Genomic DNA, 27,115 nt, shown 5'->3' on the forward strand with positions numbered 1-27,115 from the left:
CTGGGCTGCTGCGTAGCCATATGTGTGGGATAAGGCAAGTCCTCCCACTTCCATGCACTGCAACAGTGGCACAAAGTCTGGGGGAACTCAAGCCAAACTACTGGTTACTCCTATTTGACCTTCAGCTCTCCCTTGTTTGCTCAGTAAGCAATTAGTAAATAACTATACAGACAATTTCTGATGATCAAAGTGCACAAAGAGGTTGTGAATTTGCAGTTGGACAGACTAACATTCACCAAACAGTCTCCTATCACCAGTGAAGCATTTGTTTCTCCTCAAACGGTTGTCTGGATACACAAACTGCAAATGACTCTTACTGGTGTCATCAAGACCCAGACAGGCTGAGAAAGCTCAGAGTTTTAGTACTGTAAAGTACCACTCTACCACAGGACAGACTGAAGTGATGAACTATGGAAACCACAGTTCAAATGCATTTGTAGCAATGTTACTAACAGAACTGCATAGGTCAGCTTTACAGGTCTCAAGACAGTTTCTAATGGATCCCACAAAAGTGATTTGAGTCTCTGTAAAAAGCATGCACAAATATCATCAAGTAAGTTTTGTCTTCGCTACAATGTAACACACACTACTATATCCTCAGTATGCATTGAACAGAAATCATTTTAATTGCTTAGTTAACAGAAAAAGACAAAAAGTTCACTTTCAAAAAAAGAGGTAGGCAGCATAGCAAGCACCCACACAACTGTGGGTAACTGATTCAGTGAATAACCAAGGAAGGAACTACAATTTAAGGAAGAAACATCCTCAGCTGAGCAAAGAATCTATAACTACCTTTGACAGGAACTTCAGAAAAGCCAAAAATTCAAGCACTGTCCCCCAAGCAACTGTGTAAGTAGGATCAGTTCTATGGGCCTTAATCTTGCAAGTACTCGTGGTCCTTAGAAAAAGAATAAAAGCTAAAACTGCACTTAGTTTCAGCTGTAAACAGCACTGTTTCAGCCAGAAATTGAGAAAAAAGTTATACCGTGGAGTGGGTCATGCTACCTTCATCACTTATACGTGATGTGTAGAGAGGAAGCCTGAAGTGAGCCCCTCTGAGATGTCCAGGGGCTAAAAGTACTTTGGTAGAGTATTTGAGCATACCTGAAAAAGTGTGAATTTGCAGATCCATAATCACACCAAGGAAAGCCCCAGACTCCTTGCTGCCATCTGGATGCCCTAGCTGACAGGTGGAATCAGGCTCCTTCTTTCTTGTTCTTCCTCTGGACCCATAAAACTTGCCTTCCTGGTTGCACAGTAACCCAGCTTCAACAGGAGTGATGCAGAATAATCTTACCCCAGAACACTCCATAGTTTGCTTATACTTCTTTGTGGTTGGAGAGCTGTGTGTTTAGATCTCTGATTTGAGAGAGCCTAAACTATAGATCTGCTGCCTTCTAGGCAAGCACCAGCCTGCTACATGAGTGGCAATAGGTCTTGTGCTGGCAGATTTTTCAGCTGAAAATTCAGTACAATCTGAATAAGTCACAAACCTATTTTGAAAACCCTAAGGAACTTAAAAACAGAGGGCTCAGGTAGGAGACAGCCATCTTGTTATCTCAGCATGACCAACATCAAGGCACAACTCAAGTATTTCTGTCTGAAAACTAAAGCACATAAGCAGGCTAACTACATTGAAACTGGACACTAATTCCATTTCAAAGACACTTCAGGCTATGACAAATTTCTTTAACTCCCACTTCTAAAGTTTCACAAACTCTGTTACCTCAGCACAACTTTACAAAACCCAAGTGCAATTCTACAAAACACTCTCCTTTTAGTTCAATTATCAAAATCATCAATCATTTCTTGACCTGGCTTTATTTTTCTCTTTGAAAGGAATTCCCTGCTTCTAAGGTTCAAGGTTGCAGGAGAGATGGACTAGATGACCTTTAATGGTCCCTTCTGATTCAAATAAATTTAAGATTCATTGTTAGATTTCACTGCTGCAATCTTAAAAAACAAGAAACATGTGGATGGATGGACGGGCAGCTACATCCCAGTTATCCACGCCACGATCTCCTAGCTGGTTCCCCAGTGCTGCACTTACCTCCCACTGGCTTACAACTGAGGTACTCACCTGCCTGAGTAGACTTCCGCCTTGCCTTTTTAATTTCCTCTTCTGTCTTGTTGCTCAGCTTCACCTCCAGCTGCTGTGTTTTCATTTCCAGATCCTTCTGTCTCTCTGTCAAGGCTTTCCGGGCCTTGGAGTAATTAAAGGTCATATTGTTTACATGAAAAGAACTTCCACCTGTTTTCAGCCATCAATGACTTTTTCATACATGTGTCAGTAAGAAGTCAGGGATTCTGCACAAAACTGAGTTCTAACTGGCATTCAAGTTCCTAGAACATCATATTGTGTTCAAGGAAGGGTCCTACCACCATACAGAATTTTTCACTGACGAAACTGCAAAATCATCTGGACTTTCAGGTCTTTGTCTATCTGCCTTACTGTACCAAAAGACATCATCAGATTATAATGTTCCTTATAACTCTCTAACTCTTTCTGGAACAAAGAGGAGCTGAAACTTCTTCCAAATCTCTTAACCAGATACCTCTTACATATGCTTTTTTCAGTACAAATTGAAGAATTTCAATTACATTATAGAATTTATTTTCAACTACCTTCTAGTTTCAATATACATTTATCAGCAACTTTAACAATAGGAAATTTTAGACTTATTTTAGAAAAACTAATTCAGGTCGGTGACAACAGTAGTTCATAACACAGAAATCAACAACTGAGACCTGTTTACAACTGATTACTTAAATCACCTTAAATTTCTTCAAGGTTTTAAGACCTGATTTATCAGTGTAATTACTTAAATTATACAGGTAAATCAGCAAATTGTCTCAACAAGTAATCCAATACCAATGCAAGTTGCCTTCTCAGTTGCTTAAGTTGCCTAAATACGGACAAGGAAAACTTGTCCTGCACCAACTGTTCTGCTTGTTACAAAATAGGTCATATTGTTCTTTCTCAAGTTAGAGTGCCAAAAACTAAATTTGGATGATTTGTTATCACCTTGCAGTTTTCCCACGTCACACCTGAGAGTAACTTAAGATGCTCTCAAAGCACTACCTGAATTTTTCATTTCAGTGTTAAAGATAGTAGGCTTAGTTTGGCAGGTCACAAGAGGGAGCTGCAGGAAAGCAATCTGGTGGGAAGTGATGAGCTTCATCTGGCAAACTGCAGACACAGCTTTTTTTTTTTTCTTCTTTACCATTCTTTATTCTCAAGTCTACTTATTCTGATTCATCCTTTTCAATATCTCTACTGTCTTCTGATTCATCTTTTTCAATATCCCTACTGAAGACTGAAAGCACTGAAAAGTGCTTTCTTTGAATATATACAATCTAATAATCTTGTCCATCCTGCCACAATTTTGCCCTTGAGCGAACTTTTTCATATGCACTCTGATCATTAATGGAAGTCCACGCAACCTCCTGGGTTAACTGAGTGATATGTTTTTCTTTCCAGCTCATACCCAAGAGCACGCTGAGTGAAGATACCGTGACAAAGAACCACACAATTTAGCCCAAATATCTTGGCAGCTGAGCCTACTTCCCAACAGCTACCCACAATTTTCATAGGCACAGCTCTATAATCATGATCTCAGCTACCTACTGGATGCTTATGTTAAAACAGCACTTGAAACCTGGGTGCTGCTGTTTGCTGTGAGACAGAAAATTGGTACTAGGAGAGTGTCTGCAAACAGCTGTGCCAAGTTTGAGCTAACTTTCTTGGCCATCTGCTTCCATTGTACAAGAGTATACTGAAGTGGATGAGCCTTTGGCCTTTGCTGTTCTAATGCAGTGTCTCTTAGATTTTGGGGGCAATACATTTGACTTCTGGACACATACAAGCTAAGAGTATTTCTATCAAATATGTCAGAAATAAGTTATCCCAAACTGAAAAAGAGAACATGCAACAAAAAGCTAGCTCAGCAGTAACACAGCAGCACTGGCTGCAGCTCTTAGCTTCCCAAAATTCAGCTAAGCCACAAACCACACCTGGAACCCAGTAAAGCATAACCAGTAGCAGAAAGCACTCAGCAGAAATCTTTGTGGCTCCTTGTGATAGAACAGAAACTTTTCATGGGGCAGTTGTTTTTGTGTGCCAGAGAGCAGTATCTCAAATTCTCCAGTTTGTTCTCCACTCCCACCTTTTCAACTGCTGCATAGCGGCTGGCCAGCTGCTTCCGCAAGTCTGCAATGTGGTGGTCACACTTCTTCATGTCTTTCTTAAAGTTCTCTCTGAAGTTGAGCAGGGGTTTCTCTACTTCGCTCTGAAGCTGATAAAGAAAAAAAAAGGGGGGGAAATGGTATAAATGAAGAGTTGGGCAGTAATTCCTGGCTTTTCTGCTGATCAGAGATCAAGGCAGAGTAAACAATACAAGCACTGCAGACACAGGCAGTATTGTACTAAAACACTTCTCTTGCCCAAGTTAGCTCTGAGTGATGCTACTACAAACATCACTTCCTCATAGGATAGCTTTGCTAAGAGAATATTCATTGAGGGAAGCAGAAAGGCATACATTTTGCTTTCCTCTTTCTCTGTTAAATTTTCTCTCTTCTCTTGTATGTAAGATCAAACTTCACACAATTATTATAGCATGCAGTGCTCCAATTCTGATGTAACTGATGCAATTTACCCACCCAAACAAAAGCCGCTAACTCTGACTGCAGTGAAGTGACTCAACACACTGAGGTTACATGTCTGTATGTACTGGGAAAAGGGATCCATTAACTGCCCATTTTATCTATTTATTTCTGCTAGCTGTAAGGGAGCCTAAAGATAAATAAGTCTGAGCAGTTAGCTGAGTCCCTTCAAATAATGGTAAGAAAACCACTGTGAGACTCAGGAAAGACCCACTGAGACCACACCTGTGACTACAAGTACAGGCACTTACCTCTTACAATCCAGACTTTACAGTCAATAACACTCAATTCTGACAGAGTCTGCATCCCATTGCTCTGTAACTTTCTCATATATATAGATGGCCTTGATTTTTTTTGGAAATGCACTCCGAAGGGATAAGGACATTTCACCCTCCCACAAGCAACCCAATACTTTTTTTCTATCATCCTTCCAGTGCAGGTCCTGGGCTCTACTTATGCAGCTGAGTTTGGTCCTCAGTCACTTCTCATGGCCCAGTGGAGCATAATTAAGTAGTCCCTAAAACCAAGTATTTTTTGCTTTCCTGTAGAACTATTTTAATGGAGAAAGACATTTCATTCGAGTTCAATACAGCCTTTTGACAGAGAGATGCTATAGAGATAACCTAGGCCCCATAGCACTTACTAGAGAAGTTAATAAAGCTGACGTTGATAGAGCAGCTGGAGAGTAGCACAAAGGTGATTTAATATTGCCTACAATTATTTGGAAGTCAAGGAGCCAAATTCTTCTTCGTAGGGCCAGGCAATATCACAAAAGAGAATTTGTGGCCATCGTATATTTGGAAGGTTCAGACAGAATATCGTTTTTAAAACGTATCACAAGAATGGTAGTGGAAAATTCGTACAGGTTAAACAGAGAGGTTGTGAAATTTCTATCCTTAAAAGATACTCAGGATTTTGCCAGACAAAGATGTAGCTGACTTGATCCACTGTGGGTGAGATAACCTTGCTCTCAATGGGAATTTGGACTAGAAAACTCCAGACAATATTTTTATGACCCTCTAGACATGATGACCCAGACAAGTTAACAAAGAGCTGTTCACAGCTTTGTAATCCAGCACACCTGTACAAGCTCAATACTGGAGGTGCAAATGCATATCCTTGCCAGTAGCATTTCCACTGCTCAATGAAAATAAGAACTGTCACAGAGAGAATTTCTGCATGGCTTCAGTGGCAACTGAAGAGGCAACGTATTATAACTGATAGAGATGTCTGTGTGCAACTGAGTTTGAATTAGCTGAATAGTCAGAGAGCCCTTCAGATCCCTCCATCAATAAATGAGTTAACCTGAGCAAACAATCCAAGATGAGTCAATCAGCCTTGGTAAGAAAGATAGAAACCTGAGTCATCTGATCCAATCAAGCATTGCTGCAAAAACCTTCAAGAAAATCCCCAGAGCCAGAGAAATCAAACAGAAGAAATTTCAGTGGTAATCGTCCTGGTGAGATCGTTTGGGTGAGAATCAAGGGGCAGGCTGGTAAGGGTGACACTGTTGTGGGGGTGTACTACAGGCCCCCTGATCAGGATGAGGAGGCTGATGAGGCCTCCCATAAGCAACTGGATGTAGCGTCACGTTCCCAGGCACTGGTGCTTATGGGGGACTTCAATTATCCAGATATTTGCTGGACGACCAACATGGCCAGGCACGCACGGTCCAGATGGTTCTTGCAGTGCGTTGAAGACAACTTTCTGATGCAGACGGTGGAGGAACCGACGTGGGGAGGGGTGTTACTGGACCTTATTCTCACCAACAGGAATGGACTTGTTAAAGAAGTAAAGGTTGGGGGCAGTTTGGGTTGTAGTGATCATGAGATGGTGGAGTTCAAGATCCTGAGTGGAAGAAGCAAAGCAATAAGTAGGATTGCTACCCTGGACTTTAGGAGAGCCAACTTCGATCTCTTCCGGGACCTACTTGGAGCTATCCCGTGGGCTCGGGTGTTAGAAGGTAAGGGGGCCTCTGAGAGCTGGTCAGCATTTAAACAGCTCTTCTTCCAAGCTCAGGATCGGTGCATACCTGTGAGCAAGAAATCGGGAAAAGGTGGCAGGAGACCTGTGTGGATAAGCAAGGAGCTCATGCGCAAGCTCAAAGGAAAGAAGGTCCATGAAATGTGGAAAAAGGGTCTGACCACTTGGGAAGAATAGAGGAATGTAGTCAGGGCCTGCAGGGATGCAACGAGGAAGGTTAAAGCCCGCCTGGAATTGAATCTGGCTAAAGTGATAAAGGATAATAAAAAAGGCTTCTTCAAGTATGTTAACAGCAAAAGGAAAACTAGAGAGAATGTGGGCCCCTTACTAAGTGAGGGGGGGGTCCTCGTAACGGGGGATGCTGAGAAGGCAGAGATACTGAATGCCTTCTTTACATCCGTCTTCAGTGAAAAGGCTCTCCCTCAGGTTTCCCACACCCTGGAGGTTAGTGAGAGGGTCTGGGGAATGGGAGACTTCCCTTTAGTCAGGAAAGAGGATGTGCGTGAGCGCCTAGGCAGTACTAAGGTCCACAAGTCCATGGGACCTGATGGGGTGCATCCACGTGTGCTGAGGGAGCTGGCAGAGGTCATTGCCGAACCGCTCTCCATCATTTTTGAGAGGTCTTGGACAGCAGGGGAGGTCCCTGAAGACTGGAGGATAGCCAATGTCACTCCGGTCTTCAAAAAGAGCAAGAAGGAAGATCTGGGTAATTATAGGCCTGTCAGCCTCACCTCTGTCCCTGGAAAGGTGATGGAACAGCTTGTGCTGGATACCATCTCCAGACAACTGGGAGAAAAGGAGGTTATCAGGAGTAGTCAGCATGGGTTCACCAAGGGGAGGTCGTGCTCGACCAAACTGGTGGCCTTCTATGATGCTGTCACATGCTGGGTGGATGGGGGAAGAGCGGTAGATGTAATCTACCTTGATTTTAGAAAGGCGTTTGATACTGTCTCCCATGACATCCTTATAACAAAGCTGAGGAAGTGTGGGATAGATGAGTGGACAGTGAGGTGAGTTGAGAACTGGCTGACTGGCAGAGCGCAGAGGGTCGTCGTTGGTGGTGCAGAGTCTGGCTGGAGACCTGTAACCAGTGGTGTCCCCCAGGGGTCTGTGCTGGGTCCGGTCTTGTTCAACATCTTCATCAATGACCTTGATGAGGGGATAGTGGCCACCCTCAGCAAGTTTGCTGATGATACGAAGTTGGGAGGATTGGCTGACACGCCTGAAGGCTGTGCTGCCATTCAGCGAGACCTGGACAGGCTGGAGAGCTGGGCAGTAAGAAACCGGATGAGGTTCAACAAAAGCAAGTGTAGGGTCTTACACTTAGGGAGGAATAATTGCATGCACCAATACAGGCTGGGGGATGAGCTGCTGGAGAGGAGCTCTGCAGAGAGGGACCTGGGCGTCCTGGTGGACGACAGGTTGGCCATGAGCCAGCAGTGTGCCCTCGTGGCCAAAAAGGCCAATGGCATTCTGGGGTGCATTAAGAAGAGCGTGTCCAGCAGGTCGAGGGAGGTGATCCTCCCCCTCTACTCTGCCCTGGTAAGGCCTCATCTGGAGTATTGTGTCCACTTCTGGGCTCCCCAGTACAAAAAAGACAGGGATCTCCTGGAAGGAGTCCAGCGGAGGGCCACAAAGATGGTGAAGGGCCTGGAGCATCTCCCCTATGAAGAAAGGCTAAGTGAACTGGGTCTGTTTAGCCTTGAGAAAAGACGACTGAGAGGGGACCTGATCCAGGTTTATAAATATCTGAGGAGTGGCAGCCATAGTGGTGAGGCCAGTCTCTTTTCAGTGGTACATGGAGACAGGACGAGGGGAAACAGACATAAACTGCAGCATACGAAGTTTCGCACGAACGTGCGTAAGAACTTCTTCACGGTGAGGTGACGGAGCACTGGAACAGGCTGCCCAGGGAGGTTGTGGAGTCTCCTTCTCTGGAGATATTCAAGTCTCGCCCGGATGCCTACCTGTGCGACCTGGTGTAGGGAACCTGCTTTGGCAGGGGGGTTGGTCTCGATGATCTCTAGAGGTCCCTTCCAACCCCTACAATTCTGTGATTCTGTGATTCTGTCCCTGACCAACAGAAAATTAAGGTATTTATTACATGCATTTAATAATGAGACTGGAAAATTTTGAGATCCCCTAAACAATGGGAAATGCATCAAGAGGCTCGAGAGGCAAGCAAGTAAACTCTCACCTTTTTTGTGTGCTGGACATTAGAGAAGACTTTTCAATGACAGCAGTTATCTGCTCCGTCAGCACTATTTTCAGAATGGCTGGTAAAGTACTACTATAACCAGTCCAGTCCACCATTACTTAAACTATGGTACATGCACATCTTCTCTTCTAGAGCAGAACACACCTCCTGGAGCTCAATGAGAGATAATCAGCTGGAGAAGCGCTTCAATCCCATGACAGCCTTCATAAAGAATAGATATATGCACCTGTGTGCATGTATCTACAACTGCCATTCCAGTTGGTGTGGCAATAACACCACACTTTCTGAATGCCCCAGGAGCAGTCACCATCTCCAGTGTATCTGTGATCGCTCCTCATGTAACAGCACTGTAAGTATCTTCACTGTCAGGTTTACTTTTGATTACTCTTGGTGTGCCCTGCATTGTGTCAGCACTGACGGATTTTGTTTATCAATAAGAAATGCAATTACTACTTCTAAGAATTCTTTTTCTGGACATAACAGCAATAATCAGTATTTTTAAAAACGTCCTGTTAATAAAAGAAAGCTAGACTTAGGAAAAAGCAGGTAAAGGATCAGTGTTGAATTCAGAGGATGCTACAGGAGCTTCTGTGGAGGATTTAGGAGCAGCAAAACAATAAAAGAATCCTATTCACTGCTTCACTACATTTACATGTCATTCAGGGTGCACCTCCTCCCATTTGAGATCAATTTGGGAGACCAATAAGGAGCAAAAAGTATTTCACTAATTACAACCTTGAAGTAGAAGTCTGAAGCAGAGCAGTGGGTTACCAGGGCAGCAGCTGGTTGCCTGAGTAACCTCTGCATAATCACTTACTGCAGAGCTTTCAGAACACGGCTGTTGTACTTAGATATGTGCATCTACATTGAACTTGATCACCCACAGAGGTTAACACAATTTAACATGATGCAAGCATATGTCCCAAGTGGTGGAAAGAAACAGATCTGTACAAACATATTGTACAATCAATGATTTGTATAATAAGTCTTCTTGGGCACCACTTGAGAAAAGACCTGAGAATAACACAAAGTTCCCACTGCCCTTTTCAGAAAGGCTAACAATATGAACAAGACATAGTCCTGGTTCTCTTCCTTGCAGACGGGTAAAGTAGGTTCTTGATGAGAAACCAAACAGTATTATTTTTGTTTCTTCCTCCAGAGAAGTAAACTGTACAAACTCGAGGCAAGTCATCAACTAGAGGGCAAAGATTTTTTCAACAAGGAAAACAAACCATTTACCTTAGAAGAAAATTTGAGATGAACCTCTGCTTCATCAGCGAGACTCTTCTTCAGCTGAGCCCAAGCCTCTCCTAGTGTGCTGGAAAAACATAGCATAGCAATGATCAGTGCAGTTTTCTGAACATCCTTACAACAAGATTGATCAGGCAGCTTCATATGACACAACAAAGATTTGTAGCATACCATGCTCTGCAAAATCATGGAACAGTGACAGCAGAAATCTCTGAAGATAACTGATCTATTTGACCAAGGAATAATTAATCATATTTGCAGTGTATGTGGCAGTTCTCTGAAAAGTGTTCATAATCACCTCCAGTTGCAGAGATTCCACAGTGGCCTTAAGAGAGGTACTCTGTTATCTTATCCTTAAAATTTTAAACATATATTTATTCAACATTTATTAACTTTTTTCTTTTTTTATAATTAAAATAGATTTTCAAAAGTGCATTTTTTCCTTTCTCTTCTACTTCAAACACTAGAGTCGGTGAGCAAATAATTCTAATTCTCTGTGCAGAAGCCATTAAGTATTTGAAAAATATCAGGTCCTTTCTCCCACCTTCTTTTTCTTTCAGACAAGTTATTTTCTAGACAATGCAATTTTACAATCCTCTATACCACGGGCGTCCAACCTTCTGGCTTGCCTGGGCCACAGTGAGTGAAGATTATCTTTGCCACATACAAAATACATAGTATAATTACTGTATATAAGTAACAATTTCTTTTAATATTTTTCATTTAAAAAAAAAAAATGGCAACAGAACTATAAGACTAGTAGGATATTTGACCTTGCTTTTGTGAACCTAATGCATCAGTCTGGTTTGATGGAAGTGGTTGAAATCTTAATGAGTTCTGAAGATGCCTATCAGAGATTTTTTTAATCTAATTTTACTCTTCCTGAAAACATCTATTCACAAATGTGAATGTCAAAAACACTGTATTGGGGAGATTTAGATTGAATATAAGGAAAAAGTTTTTTTACAACAAGGGTGGTGAGGCACTGGCACAGGTTGCCCAGAGATGTGGTGGATGCCCAGTCCTTGGAGACATTCAAGGTCAGGCTGGACCAGGCTCTGAGCACCCGAACTAGCTGTAGGTGTCTGTGTTCATTGCAGGAGAGTTAGACAAGATGACATCTAAAGGTCCCTTCCAACTCTAAGGATTCTGTGGTTTTCTACGATTCTACAAAAGTGATGATATGAGTAAGGTGTGATTGCGAAGTAAGAGATATCTTTCTCTGGGAAGACAGATAAAGTCCAATAAAGAGTCATGACCAAATTTGATATGAAAGCAAGGCTTCATATTTTTTGCTGTTCACTGGACTGTGGAGTCACTAGCCAATGTATGAAAATGTATGATATAATTTTTCCTAACTTCAGCTTGCTGTAACTTAAGTTTCATTTTGAACGTTGTCATGGTTAGGAATGTAGCACAGATAAGTTGATTTCCACCATGAAGACACATGTTTGACTCATTTAAATGAGTAGTCAAATCCACCAGAAAGCTGAACCTGTGAGCCATGCTTCATCTTCAAGTTCGGGCACAAGTTTTCCTTCGGATTCCATAGATGATTTGGTTTCATTTCACAAATGATAAAATCCTTTTGGCATTTTACCTCGACACAGCCACCTTCCTTCAGAGAGGAAGTGGTGATCCCACAATCAGCATCCGCGCTTCTAAGGAACTCCTGGGATTGGTAATGATTCAGTCCCCTGAACTTCATGAAATTCACAGCTTTCATGATAATGTAAAGTGTACAACATGTAGGTTTCAACTAGACCATGTTTGTGTGGCAGTCCCCAGAAGTGGGTCAGCCCTGCACCATGCCCTCACTGCACAGAGTTCCACTGTCACCTACAGTCTATGCTTGAGCTACATGCAATGAACTCATGAAAAATATTGCTAAAAATCAGACAATAATGCTAAAGGTTCATGATCTTATGAGGCTGAGTTACTAGCTGCCCAGGGTTGAATGTGGCCCACAGGTGGGACATGCCTTCATTAGACCCTCTCCAGCAGCCTTGATTCCTCTTATGTGTCATAACAAAAGCTACATCATCTTCCAGTTGCTAAACTGGTTGCAGACTATCTTGTATTAGACACTCTTTCTTCTGCAGATCTCAATGTGATTGCTTTTTAGACAACAGCATGAAGTTGTTGATGAATAAGCTTGTGATTCACTATAAAGAGATCCTTCTCCCACAAACTGTTATGTAACTGTATCTTTCGCATCCTTGTGGAAACATAAAACCTGGCATTTTTTCCTTACTGAAATGAATTTCAATTTTTTTTCAGCTCATTTCTCTAGTTTACCAAAATCACTCTGAAATGCAATCTTTTCTACAAATTTTATGTCAGCCCTCCTAGATTTGCCTCATCTCTGATTTTAATAAACCCATTATTTTTTCTATCACAAATCATTAATGAATACATTGAAAAAAAATCTAGACTTGAAGCAAAGTTTGTGGACTCTCAATCTATACTCACACAGCTAAGTGCTAAGTATGATTTCTTCCCCAGTTTTGAACATCAGCCTTTTGCCCATTTTTCTTGCTTGCCTACAAGAATCTCCCATTGTCAAAAGTTACACTAAATTAACAGCTATGATGCTGATTCCTTCTTCCACATGGCCTGTTATTCTCATACTGGAGGGATTTGGGTTGTTTGACATCATTGGTTCTGTATTTATCCACAATAATTGCTCATCACTTTGTTTTCCACTAAATGCTTCTAGAAAGCTTAACTGCTTGTTCCATCACTTCCTCAAGGTTATATAAAGTTGACTGATCTACAATTTCACCGCTCCTTCTCTCTCTCTTCCTCAACTCCTTTTCAAAGACACTCATATTTATCCATCCCTAGTAGCATTAAAAATTCCCCATCATCTGTAATTTTAAAATAAAGATCTGTAAACTCCTAACGTTGCTCCAGTGAGTTGAGTCCCCTCAAGCATGGTAGGAATATAATAGTAATATTATATACACATTATAAATATATATATTATAAATATATATATGTATATATAATATTACTTATATTTTTATATATATAACTATAATATAGTAATATTATATATACATATGTATATATGTATATATATTTACAAAACATAATTGCTCACCACTTGCAGATCAATGTTCAGCCATTCCCCTAGCCAACTCCCCACAGTTTTATAGTGTTCATGTTCACATCATGTCATTTGGTATGGAATATCCCTTTGGTCAGTTTAGACCAGCTGTCCTGTTTCTGTCCTCTCTCAGTTCCTTGTGCCCCCTAGGCATCCCACTGGCAGGACACTGAGAGAAGCTGCCAACAACTAAAACACTGCTGTTATCAACATTGTTTTTCCTCCTGAAGCAAAAGCACAGCACAATATCAGACTCTATGAAGAAAATCAATTCTGTCCCTGCTGAAACCTGGACATAAGTTTAGATGCTTAGAGAAATAGCTAACACAAGGCTGACCTCTTGTCTATTGGAAGCAGAGAAAACATGTTGTGAAGCTTCACTCCCAATATAAACACAGTGTCAGAATTAGGATGAGGACAGTCATTCGAGTAGATAGTGATAGGTCAAGGGAGGGCAGCTTTAAACTAGAAGAGTGGAGACTGAAATTAGATATTAGGAGGAAATTCTTTACTATGAAGGTGGTAAGGCAATGGCACAGGCTGCCCAGAGAGGTGTGGGTGCCCCACCGTGGAACGTATTCAAGGCTCTGGGCAGCCTGACCTAGTGGGTGACAACCAGCCCAAATCAAGTGCTGGAGCAAAGTGGGCTATAAGGCCCCTCGCAACCCAAGCCATTCTGTGATTTCCAGCCTCAGATTTCAGTGCTTAGATGGTTTGCATTGGAATAGACAGCTAATTATTTTTAATCCTTCAGGAGTGGTAACTCTTCACTATTACTAAAGAAGTGTAGTCTAGTCAAAGCACACTGCTTATTATCCTCTTGATAATTTCTGAAGTGTTGCTCCTGTGGTTTGTTCTGCAGTCTTTGTTAAGGCAAAAAAGTACTGGTACCAGAGATATCCCAATGCCAGGAAAATGAAGAGCATTCCACTGTATTCCTCAGCAAGGCCTCTTTGATCCTTCCCTTTCCAGCAATAAATATGCTTTCAGCTGCATATTTATTCTGTACATTCCTCCATATTCAAAGTAACTTAGTATGTATTCATGCTAATCTCTATGGGAAATACTGCTGGTCCCAACAAGGATAGCATTAAACACATCATTAGAAATGCAAGGTTTTATATAGGCATTGCTAGAAATTTACCATGAATATCTTCAAAATAAAAATATTCCACACCAATTCTGTCTTTCCCAATACACTCAAAATGCTAAGCTAAATAAACCTCTACTGAATGGAAGAGCTCAGGAAGAATGCCTGTATCTGCGTGGGGGGAATGACTTTAATGTTAGAAATTCTTGTCTTCTGCTAAAGTCACAGAGACAAACTTACCCTTCTTCCTGAGCAGCCAAGGAATTCTGAGACAGTTTGGACAGGTTCTTAGCATATTCCTCCTCAATCTTTATCCTACACACACACACATAGAAAATAGAAAGACAGCAGTAAATCATCATTAACCCAGAAACCCACACACATAGTTTAAGGAAAATCTCTGTATTTTAAGGGATCTTGCCACAGGCATTTTCCTTTTAATCTTCAGTGGTTGGCACCAGTTTCAAGATCTCTCTCTCCTTTCCGTATGCTAAAAATGCAGCGGCAAGAACATGGATACACGCAAGAGAGCAGATGTGATAAAGTTAGAAGAAAAAACTACAGTTCTGGAGCACAAATAACAAGGACAAAGTGTTTCTAAGGAAGAGCATGAACTGTCTGCAAAATTGGGCTCACTCGAAAAGTATATTTCTCAATGTGCTGCTAAACATGAAGTCAATACATCCTTAAAGCAAAGATGAGGGGATTCAGCTACACTGAAAAATTCTGAGTGAGAGTCAGCAATGTGACCTCATCAGCTATCAGGCTACAGTCAACTACTGGAGGAAGGTTTCCCACAAGAAGAAAGATGTGACCTGAGGAGAGTAAGGAAGAACTTAGAAAATCACCAACAGCAAGTGAGAGAGATCAACTCAATCTGATTAAAGAGGAGGAAATCAAGAGGAGACATGGTATCAAGTATCCAGTACATAAATGGCTTCTCCATGTTTGCCATGGCCCCTGAATCTGGGGTGCTGGACTTCACTAGTGACATCAAATGCTTCCTAATTGCTGTTACAAATGACAAAGCTAGTGAATATGTGGCACAGGCCTCTACAGCCAGTGTGCAGGAGGGCAGCCCATGCCTTTCACCTACCCACCCAGGGCTGAAGCAGGGTCCTGGTTCTTGCCTGCATTCACTCAGCAGCACCATTCAGTAACAGCTGAACTTGCCAGCACTAGTGGGAAGGAAGAGTGCAGCTGTTGGCACTGTAGGAATGGCCGCATGGAGAAGAACCATTAAGCAAGGTGGTGGGGGTAAGTTCTTACTGCACATCTGGGAGGGGAGGAACAGTGGTTCAGAGGTGACATGAATCCCGCCTGAAGCTGAACTCCAGCTCCCCTGATGATTTTCACCAGCCAAACATTTGCAAAGTTCTCCTGACTAAGAAGGACAACTGCTTTGCCAGTTTTCAAACAAGTTTGCTCAGTTTAGTACCTCTTACGAAGAGCAGTGTGGCACCCAAGTGGAGCAGCTCCTGATTCTGTGCTGAGCTAGACACAGAAGAAAAGTGAGACAGAAGGTGGGATATTTCTGGCATACCAGCTTGCAATAGCTAGCTGAACACACACTGCTGCATGTGGTGCATTCAAGACAAAGGGATCCTTCTGACTAGCTAAAATATACCTAATATCCTGGGCTGATGAAAATATGGTGTGGATGCTACTCTGAGATGCAGTTGGCTGAAACCAAGGTAATACCCAGCTCTTTGCAGCAGTACAGCAGAGCACAACTACCAACCTCATACAGCACGAGTTCTTTTTCTCCCCATCATCTCAGTACAAAACCAGCCAGCTCAAGGCAAATTTTACTGCCACGAAGAGGTGTCAGTTCACAGTTTGTGTCAACAATCAAGTTGTTAACTGTTAACATCTTGGTCCCCATGTGTTGGTCACTGGTCTGAATGCAGAACCAGCAGAACGAGCCAGCGCCACCAGCAGCACCATAGCTTGTCTTCCCTCGCCCACAACACTATATGCCAGCACTTTTCTCACATCAATTTAAAACATATGACAAAAGAAAGCATACTTATATGCCTAATTTTGCATCAAATCATAGAATGGTTTGAATTGGAAAAGCCCTTCCTGCCTGTAATATGGGGTTGGAACTTGTACTGCCTGATACAGCCTGACTCTGAACACCTCTGGGGACGAGGCATCTGGTTTCACTTGTGCCACTGCTTCACCATACCCTGTAAAAAAATTCTTCCTAATATCTAATCTAAATCCACCCTCTTGTAGTTCTAAGCCATTATTCCTTGTACTATTGCTACGTTCCATGATGAAGAGCTTTTGTGCAGGCCCACCTTAAGTGCTGGAAGGATTCTCAGGAATGACCTCGTTTCCATGTCAGCTGATCCCTGAGTCTGGCTCACAGCAGCCCAGTTCTAACCAGCAGCTCACCTTCATTCCACCCCACCAACACGACTTCCTACACCCATTGTGCCAGGAATAATAAATCCTGGTACAATGTGCCAGAGAAATCTGCAAGCAAGATGAATGGCATCTAGCTCCTGGCAAATGTGAGGACTATCTAGGAAATACTTTCTGTGGCGTCTGGAAAGGACAACAGCTCGTAACTGAGAAAAGCAAAGCCTGCAGAAGACCCATCAATCTCACTTTAGGACAGAGAGGGAAGTACCTTCTGAATCTCCAAACTTTGTACTGAAACACAAGTGAGTCATAGTCTACAACAACCAAAATGTATTTTATTCAATGTTCCTCCCAAGCACAACAATTCATTTGTAAGAAAAAGAAAAGTGTAATTATGCGGTCAAAATAAATGCAGGACTGAAGTCTCAGGATACAAACAAATATATAATTAGGAATTAGACACTACTAAGAAGGCAAGAAGAAGGAACACTACTGGAGTCAGTAGTTCCTCAAAGAATTATGAAAAGATGAACTAGTTACTGCACAACAGCCTCAAGATAAAAATGGCCCCCACTCCAACCTCTGGCAAAAAGACCTTAAAGACCTTATCTTCAGTGGAAGAAAACAACAAGACAAAGGTACACCTTAAAAATGGGAAAAATCTGTTTGCTGGCCTTGGCCAATTTGCCTACCTTGAAAATACTCAACTGTGATCATCTTGAAACATCAACACACCAAACATTACAAGAGTCCTTAGATGTGTTTGAGTATCTCAAAAAAAACCCAGACTGATTTGCAATTATTTCAGCTTCACACAGATAAAATAAATTTTCTTGTTTCCACTAACTTGTTTAAAAGCATTAAATATTTCACTCCCTGGGTACCAGAAGCATCAGTTTCTGAGCGTATTTTCATATGTATTATCATTTTTCTTTGTTCTCTTTGCTCTTTGGATGTTTATTTCCTATTCTGTCTTTTTTTTTTTTCTTTCTTTTTTTTCTTTTTTAAAGTACATTTTGTGCTCAAATAGTTCCAGTTATGGCATCCTATAATAGATAAAGAAAATCCAGAGAGCTACAATGGGAGATAAAGATGATCTGATGCGACTACCACGTAGGAAGAAACTAAATAGATTATGACAACATAGAGAACGCAGAGAAGAGGTGATAGAGGATACCTGACAGACATCTAAACAACTGTCACTTGTGTGAAGACAGTGGCTAGGAGTCTTTTCGCACTATCACTTGAGATTAAAAATTATCAGACAACAGAATTACTTCTTGTGGCACATAAGTGCATTGCAGAAGTCTTTGCTGTAAAACATTACCACTGTCAAAAAACCAGACAGATTCCTAAGGATTAGAGAAACAGTGGAAATCAGTTTTACAAATACCTGCTGAACAAGGCAGACTTAATGTCTGGTTTTGGTAATCCCTACAAGAAGTTGGGAGGATAAAGGCTCTGATGGTCTTCTCCTAAGCCCTGAATCCTGGCATGCTCAGAGTAAAGCTTCTGGGCTACAAAGACCTTTAACATAAGCAGAGTAATGGCTGTACAGTCTGTTTCATTTCTTGTAGTTAAATAATCTGATATTTGTTGCACATTTTTCTAATCACAACTCAGCTCAACTAAAAAGTGTGAGTGGCCAAACACTGAAGAGTGCTGTTCCTTAGTTAATAAAAAAAACTTTCCTTCTTACACTCTGAGAGACTAATGCCTTTCAGTGCTGTTTGCAAGTTTTCCTGGCTCTTCTGGAGTGCAAATTACTTGAATGCAAATGCTGGACCATATCTTCAGTTCCAATTTAAAGTAATTATTTCCTTCTTTCACACCCAAACACTTGATCTCTCAGTTCACCTCTCTTTACCTCTTCCCACTCCTTCAGTCACTCTAGTTCCAAAAGAAATGCTTTTTTACCATGTGCCTGCCACTGTGTTACACAACTTGCTACCAGGATTTCCAGTTTTTCCATTATTTACCTAGTTTCTGCCCCTCCTCAAAGTGTCTGTCACAATGCAAAATCATGGAGATCTCATCCCAGCTTCCTATTTAGAGCTATCTTTATTAGCTGTCTGAACCTTAACTCCAGAAGGCATTTTTTAACAAATGCAGAGTTTTCTGCACTTGAAGCTTGCAGTTAACCATTTTGAAACGCTTTTAGTAGCAGTAGCTACTAAATCTGATGATCATCACAAGAATCTTACCATAATTTCTTTCTTTTAGCCAGGGAAGTAAAGGCTTCTCTGAAGGCCTGAGCTCTCACTTCCTCTTCAGCCTGACATGCTCCTCCTTTTCCATACACAGGAATCTTGAATCATTTGTTCCAAATTGAAGAAAAATATACTCAACTTTTTGTAGCTCCTTTCTAGACTCCCTCCAAACTCAATACCAAAGCTTCTTTGTTGCCAGAACACAGTGGATCTTTTCTGTCCTTTCTTCCACAACATGCCTGTTTTTTACTCCAATAATGACAAAACCATTCCTTTTCCCAGAGTGAGAACTGGTCTCTCATTATTCCAGCCCAGCCCACCTGCATTTCATGCCCCGTCTGCCTCTCTCTTGAATTCTCCCTTGTTTTCTTTCTGTTGAATTTCCATCTTAGACTGTTTTCTTCAGAGTACTTTCCTCCAATTTTCCCTGGCCATTTCCATCATTATGTTGCTTGCTTTCTTTCCATCTTCTAGCTTAGTGTGTCCATTTCTCAATTTTTTCCTCTGCCAGCTGCTATTTTTCTCTGCCCACTTCCACTGCTCACATTTATTCACGGATCATACAGGCAATTGTCTCTTAGACTGTCTTACACCAAAAACATCAGGAACCAAATATGGATGCCTGGCACTCTGCACCTCCTACATCAGGCTGTCTTCATTGACTATGCTGTACTCTGTATAGTTGCCATACTCCTATTACTGCTGCTGCCATACCTCTCTATTATTAAAAAAAGCTAAGAGGGAGGAATTACCTGTAAGTTTTGCTCATTCAAACTACCCCACAACCTTCAATGTCTGTGTCTGCTTCTTGCCTTGTTCACTGCTTCCACAGCAATGAACCATCAGTACAACAATGCTACAACGTAGAAGTGGAGCAGGAAGACAACATCAGCTCAGCAGGAAGCCCAAACAGAGAGGCAATAGCGAAGGACAGCAGCTCCTTCACTGGTACAACTGCCTCAAAGACAGAACATGCATAAACACAATCTGACCTTCTCTTGAGATTAATAATTTGTTCCCTATGAACCATCCTCATGTTCTGACAGTCATCCTCAAGATGACTTATATGGTCTTGGATACATGACAAGCAATTTCAAATGATAGCAACATTACTCACAAGTAATGTCACACCATCTCTAGTATCTGACTGAACTGTGTATCTACCAACTGTGTGGTTGGTGCTCAGTGTACTTACCATGTTAGCAGAGCAATGGACCATTAATACCATTCTGGCATTTTTTTTGCTATTAATCTCTCTCTACGATTTCAGGTTCACTCTAAATATCTGTGTGTTTAATTTAGCTCCATTAACAGTCTGAATTCCAAGTAATGTTTTTACACATCTTTTAGTAAGTTGTGCCTAGATTGTTCTATGCCAAAAAACTGGTAGAATTATTTGGGCTGGAAGGGACCTTAATAATCATCTGGTTCTATCACCCTTTCCATAGGGACAACTCCCACTAGACCAGGTTGTGCAAAGCCCCATCCAACCTAGTTTTGAACACTTTGAGGAATGGGGCATCCTGTTCCACTGCCTTCTCACACTTACAGTAAATAATTTCTTCCTAATAGCTAATCTAAATCTATCCTTGTGTAGTTTAAAACCACTACTTCTTGTCCTTTAACACTCTTTAACAAAGAGTCCCTCTGCAGCTTTCCCATGCAGGAAGGCCCCGTTTAAATACTGGAAGACTGCTACTAGGTCTCCCTGAACCCTCTTTATAAGCTAAAAATCCCCAACTCTCTCAGACTGTCTTTATAAGAGAGATGCTCCAGATCTCTGATCGTCTTCATGGCCTCCTCTGGACTCACTCCAATAGGTCCAAGTTGTCCTTATGTTGGTTGCTCCAGAGCTAATACAGCACTGAAAGTAGGGTCTCATGAGAGCAGATTAGAGAAGATGGGTATCTTTCCTCAACCTGCTAGCCACACTTCTTTTGATGCACCCAAGAATACAGTTGGCTTTCTGGGCTGAAAGCACACCTTACCAGCTTCTGTTGAGTTTTTCCACCAACGATCAACCTCAAGCCCTTTTCAGGGCTATTCTTTATTCACTCATCACCCAGCTTATATTCGTGCTTGGGACTACCCTGTGCCAGGTGCATGACCTTGCACTTGGCCTTGTGGAGCTTCAGGAGGTTCACATGGACCCTCAAGCCCGTCAGGTCTCTCTAGTAGCATTCCTTCCCTCCAGTATGTTGACCGTACCACTCAGCTTCACATCGCTGGCAAACTCGCTGAGGATGCTGTCACTGACAAAAATGTTAAATAGCAGTCCTGATACCAACCCCTGAAGAAACACAATTTGTCACTAACGCTTTTTTTTTTTGTCACTTTTGTCACATATTTTTCAGGAAAAAAAAATTTCCTTTCTAAACATCTGTACTCTGTTTTTCCCATATCCCTGTTTTTCCCTTAGCTTCACAGTTTAAAACTTCTTGGTTCCTTCCATCAAAATGGGCATACGGAGCAGCATGAGTGAGATAGCTGAGATATGAGTGATAGCTGTAGAAGACTGGAGAATGTGGATAGATATCAGGTAAGTATTTAATGCACTTCAAGAATTGGTGGCATATCTTTTACACAGTTTAAGTTCTGTGATTAACACAGGGAATGCTCATACCATGAAAAAAAAAAAAAACAAGACCAAAACAGTTAATTTGATATCAGAGTGTCAATTACCTTTCTCGAACAAACTCTGCCATTTCTTTCTGCATTTGTTTCCCTTTAAGTTGCTTTTGAAGAAGAATCTCAAATCCTGATACTGTATTGTTCCCTTGTGAATCCTTCTTATCAGCCTGAAAGGAAAAAGGAATTTCAACCAAATGATATATAGGAATCAAAGGCAGACACACAGTTCCCAGCAGTAACTCCCAGGAGTCTGACCACACTGAAGCAGTTTTTGAAGAGCCTTTTGCAGAAAGCATCACCTGTGACAAAGCTGCTCATCACACTGCACCTCAACCATTCTCAAAGAAATGTTCAAACACTCTCTCATTCCTTCTCATTTCTCCCTTAAAAAAAGAAGTTGTGCAGTTATCTTCAGCTAGCAATAGGCTGCAGGGGCAGTACTGTCTTCCCATTTGCTCTGAGTCCTTCACACCTGCTAAACCCCCTGGGGCTGGCTCTGGCAATCATGAGCCCTGACAACACCCTACAAAGAAAAAAAAATGGACCCTGGGGCCAGCACAATGGAATTGCTGCAGGAAAGGAGAAGACCCTGCTGCAGTCTTAAATGACCTATAAGAGACTGTAAAATTCTGTGCTGATCTGTGCTCAAAAAATATACAGCCAGTCCATAAAGCAGGGCAAAACAGCAACTTTTTCAGTAGTTTAATGCAATCCATCCCATCTTTCACTTATTTTTCCTACATGATCTTTTTAATCCCTTGCTTCATTGACTTCAAGTCTGCTGCAAGGACCAAGGCTGTCTCCTGTTTTCTATTCCATCTCTGCTTTTCTATATTTCAAAATTTCATTTCCCACTTTCTTCTAACAGACCCAGAGAACACTCCAGAATGATTACTGTTTTTGCTGTCACAAATGTCACAGTAATCAAAGAGTAAGACTTTAGAATGAATGTATGGCCATAACACCACGCTGCAGGCAACAGCATGTTACAAGCTGAGACTGGAGGAGTATAATGCATCGAAGAAGCCAAATCATGGATTATAAGGCTGAATGACAAGAAATAGGAGGATAAACATTTGCAGAAGAAAGGCAACTTTCAGTCAAGTTCCATCAAGGGAAAGATGTGAACTAAACCAAGCAGTGATCAAACATAAATGGAAAGAAACAATTGTGGCGGTGTCTTCTGAAAGGCACATAAAAAATATACCTATAAGCCATTTCGTATTTTACTGTTTATTGGGATCAGAAGCCTAGAAGAGATGGAAGAAATGCTATTGTTTTGGTAATGTGACCATTGGTAAACATGACACAGTATAATCTGCTGAGTGTGCTTCACACGAAGTATTGTGTGACTGAGCACTCTCAAGGGAAAGTGCTGCTGCAGCTACAGCTGAACTCTTCTTTATAGTGAAACTTTTTTTTTTTGAACACCTCATGGAATCATAGAATGATTTGAGTTGGAAAGACCCTTAAATGTCATCTAGTGCAACTTCCCTGTAATAAACAGGGACACCTTCAGCTAGATCAGGTTGCTCCTGGTCCAGCCTAACCTAGAACAAGGACACACCACCACTCTCTGGACTACCTGTACCAATACCTCACCACCCTTGTTGTAAAAACTTTCTTTCCTTACATCTCTCAATCTCCCCTCTTTTAGTTTGAAACAACTTCCCCTTTTCCTATTACAACATACCCTGCTCAAAAGTCTGTCCCCTTTTATACAGCTCCTCTTTAGATATTGACAGGCCGCTCTCAGGTCTCCCCAGGCCTTCTCTTCTCCAGGCTGAACAGCCCCAGCTCTCTCAGCCTGTCTTTACAGGGGAAGTGTTCCATCTCTGAGATCATTTTTGTGGCCCTCCTCCAGACTTGATCCAATAGGTCTACATCTCTCTTGTAGTGAGGACTCCACATCTGGATGCAGTACTCCAGGTGAGATCTCAGAGTGCAATGCAGAGGGGCAGGATAATCTCCCTTGACTCGCAGGCCACAGTGATTTTGATGCAGTACAGAATATGGTTGGCTTTCTGGGCCATGAGGGCCCTCTGTTGGCTCATGTCCAGCTTGCCATTTTCAATAATTGGTAACCAGAAACATGTGAAATTCATAAAATTTCCATTGTTCAGGTAGTAACCACTCCTCCCTCCCAAAAAAATAGTTTTCCAGTGGAGGACCCTTTCTGTCAGCTCCACACTTGAAGTACTGACTCCTGCTATGATAACAAACCTCAGTTTAATTTGATCTGACCTGACGTTAAAAGTAGAAGAGAGCACTGCCATGCTTAATGCCTATGGTGTTTAAGACCAGTAGGAAGCTCAGTACCATCATGATGATCTTTTGCTCTCCCCTCACAGAAGAGCAGGGGAAGAAAACACAATGACAAAAGCTCATAACATTCTCTAACATGAGGCACCTTCCAGTCTCTTCTCACAGAGGCCATCCATGCAGCCCACCCCACACTACCAAAGCTTTGCCAAATAACCCAATACATCTAACCCTTTAAAAGATTAACTTATCATCTGGCCTCCAGAAAAAAAAACTATGAGAATGATCTTTACAATTTTGAAGAAAGACTGTAGATGTTACATCTCTAGCCCACTTGTGCACTCCTAGCTGTTGTGCTCTGAGAAACACCAAAATAATGTTCATTAATATGTTACTACTTCTGTATTCCTCTTCTGCTGCACAGCTGTTTGGCTGAGCTATTTTGAGATGCGTAGTTTTTCCTACATCCCATCCATTTGCTGACAAAACTATGCTCCAAGAGCTTGCACTGCCTTTCAGGACACTCTTCTAATAGCTCTCCTCATCTAAGAATGATTAGAATGATCTTCACTGGCTTCTTCAGTCTCTCTTGCATCGCCCTAACACAACTGCAGCTCAGTCCAAATCCTTTACCTTCTATCACAAAGCAAGCTTTTCATTCCTCTTTTTCAGAAGCTCAAGAGCTGCAATATGGCATGTGGCTGTCTGCCTACTTACCCAGAAATAATCACAGTAGCTCCACTCTGAAGGTTTCAACAACTGCTGCTCTGGCATTATGTCAGGATGGGGGAAAGTTACACAGTTTATCTATAAAAGAAAAAAAAAAAAAAAAGGCAGAAGATAGTTAGAAGGTAATGAAATTTAGTTGAGAAAAATGCAAATGAAAGATTACATATACACACTCCAATCAAAAAGAAACCAACAACACAGTGAGTGCGTGCTGGTGAAGAAACATTGGTTGTTGCATGGAAACAGCAGCTCAGTATTCCCAGAAAGCTCCTCTGAGCAAGGAGTAGCGTCAGCTCAGAAGAAAATGAACTGCTTGTTTCACACAAGGAATGCTTGTCTGATTCAAAAGTACCATACACCAACTTCTAGATCCCTAACAAAGCTGGGGTGAAATACCTGATGTGAGCAAGCCCTGAACACAAGAAATACCACGAAGATCTAGAGCATTGAAAGCACTGCTATTGGCCTATTTCATTAGCAAATTTTGGTTTGCAGGATTATTTAAAAGGTCTCATTTTTTTCAGTATACAACACTCCAGTCAGTCAGAGACCTTTTCACATAAAGCTGATGATCTGAGCAGAAATGGGAATGAACTCTCTAAAATCAGCTAGACTTCAGTGCATGAAAGCCACACAAATTTTTAAGATAGAACTCATCACACAGTCATTAAACAAAGGCACAAAAATGTCCAAGCGCTCATTATGTTATCACAGAAGAAAATGCAGCACAGTGTAAGTGAAGGATGTGACAGCTACTGCAGAACACGCTGCAGAATATTTCTGGGCGCAGCTAGGCCTGTCAGGGAAGCACCAGCATAAGTCCGACTGCTGTCACTACATACTGCTCTCATAAAACTGCTGAGCAGGCACACTAAAACCAATCCCTCCCAGCATGCTAGCAGGTTTCACTGGACAGTAATGGTACCTGTATACTAACCAAAGAATCAACAGAAATTAGGGATGGACAAGCATCACAACTGTAACTTTTTCTGAGGAAGGATTACTTAACATGCAAAGGAAATCCAAGGGATTGTGGGCAAGGCTATCACAGCTGTATATGCAACCCCACATCTAGCAGTGATATGCTGTAAATCTGCCCTAGGGCTTTTCAGAGTATCAGAAAGGACACAGCACGCTACTGCAAAGTGCTGACACAGGATAAATCCACAACACCAGATCAATGCAGACAAAGCCTTTAGCTGATATAACACTGTTCCTGCAAGCCCACAGCAACTCTGCCACTGTTTGCACTAAAGTTTCAGTGGCTGTCCTGTATGTAATCCAAAAGGTTTGTTCCTCCTCCTCCTCCTCCAGGATTACTCTTTCTTTCCAGAGATTGCCAAATCAAATTCAAAGCAAGCTCAGGACTTTTTCCTTGTGGTGTCCAGCTATAATGTCAGCTAGATCCTTTCTGAGCCATGTCTCTCCTGTCAGTTCTCCTTCCAGATCCCATGGGAACTGCAGCCACAGCCCCCGACAGGCCTCATGTTGTCAGCAGCCATTCTCTCTGGACCACAGGAGCTGTAGAAAACACTCTGCTCCCTCACACCTCCCCATCAGAAGCATCATGCATCAGGAATCACAAAGACAGCTCAATTCTGAGCTGGATGATGCAGCGAAGGACATCTGTGTGATGCCAGGCTGACTTCTCTCCCTGCAGTCTCTGCACAAACTCTGTCTGTGAAGGAGTTTTATTGAGGAAACCTTCTGCCTCAGCTAATATTTTCCTCTCCCTTGTCAGCTCAATCATTTCAGAACAGCACTGCAAGCCTATTGCACCCTATTTTAGTATTAGGTAGGTTGGATTACCTTCGCTCTTCCATTCAGGGACCACTAAGTCTGAAGGCCTACAAGCTGTTTGCTTGATGCAAGATCGAGTAAAAGTCATTTGCACTAGCATCCTGATGTTCAAAAGCCTAGCCCGTGGCATTAAATAGCCTTATCAACCCCATAAAGAGTGGTGTCTGCTCCCTCCTCATGGGACCACTGATTTCATTAACCAAGTATCTGACAGTAAAGGTATAAAGTCTAAATTCAAACAACATGAAAGACAACTGTGCTGATTTCCTTTAAAAAAATAGACTTTTGAACCAATAGGGCATACAAAAACATGCAGAAGGGACTATTACAGTTGTTACTGCCATATATATATTAAATATATATTAAAGTACCTATCTTAACTAATGACAGACTCACAGAACTTTAAGAGAAAACAAGGCATAATGACTTGCATTATGTTTGCACAGATGTCACTGGGACAGCCCAGGTGATCATCAGCCTCATCATGGTAGTAAGCCCTCAAGTGGACTCTTCACTAATAAAAATAATGGCTGTTGTCAGCCAACAAAGCGCCTTTACTGAAAAGACACCAAGAAGGCGTGCTCCAAACATAAGCTAAGCGAAGAGACAGGCGGAAAGCAGCCTGTCCTTGGAGCTGCCACGGAACGCTGGTGGCATCTCAAAACCTGTCTGAGAGGTCTGGGCACCTGGTGGATTGCCAAGGTCAGAGCCAAGCACACAGAAGCTGTGCTGTGATAAACATGGTGACAACAAAGCCGGGGAGGGGACAAACAGAGAACAAGCAACCCCATACA

The 27,115-nt window shown here is 41.9% G+C and overlaps 1 protein-coding gene across 9 annotated transcripts in view; it reads right to left on the reverse strand.

The window, feature by feature from the left end:
- The window catches only part of GAS7 (growth arrest specific 7), a 120,829-nt gene that overhangs the window by 24,044 nt on the left and 69,670 nt on the right, over positions 1-27,115 (reverse strand). For all 9 annotated transcript variants that reach the window (XM_085240173.1, XM_085240166.1, XM_085240165.1 and 6 more), the window contains 6 exons: positions 24,510-24,599; positions 21,582-21,697; positions 14,557-14,631; positions 10,103-10,181; positions 4,167-4,295; positions 2,081-2,204 (listed from right to left, as the gene is read on the reverse strand). In XM_085240173.1, the coding sequence (XP_085096299.1) occupies positions 2,081-2,204; positions 4,167-4,295; positions 10,103-10,181; positions 14,557-14,631; positions 21,582-21,697; positions 24,510-24,599 (613 nt within the window). The remainder of the gene's footprint in view (positions 1-2,080; positions 2,205-4,166; positions 4,296-10,102; positions 10,182-14,556; positions 14,632-21,581; positions 21,698-24,509; positions 24,600-27,115) is intronic.

Source organism: Meleagris gallopavo, chromosome 20, assembly GCF_905368555.1.
Source record: "Meleagris gallopavo chromosome 20, MGAL_WU_HG_1.1, whole genome shotgun sequence".
In the NCBI taxonomy this organism is placed as follows: Eukaryota; Metazoa; Chordata; class Aves; order Galliformes; family Phasianidae; genus Meleagris; species Meleagris gallopavo.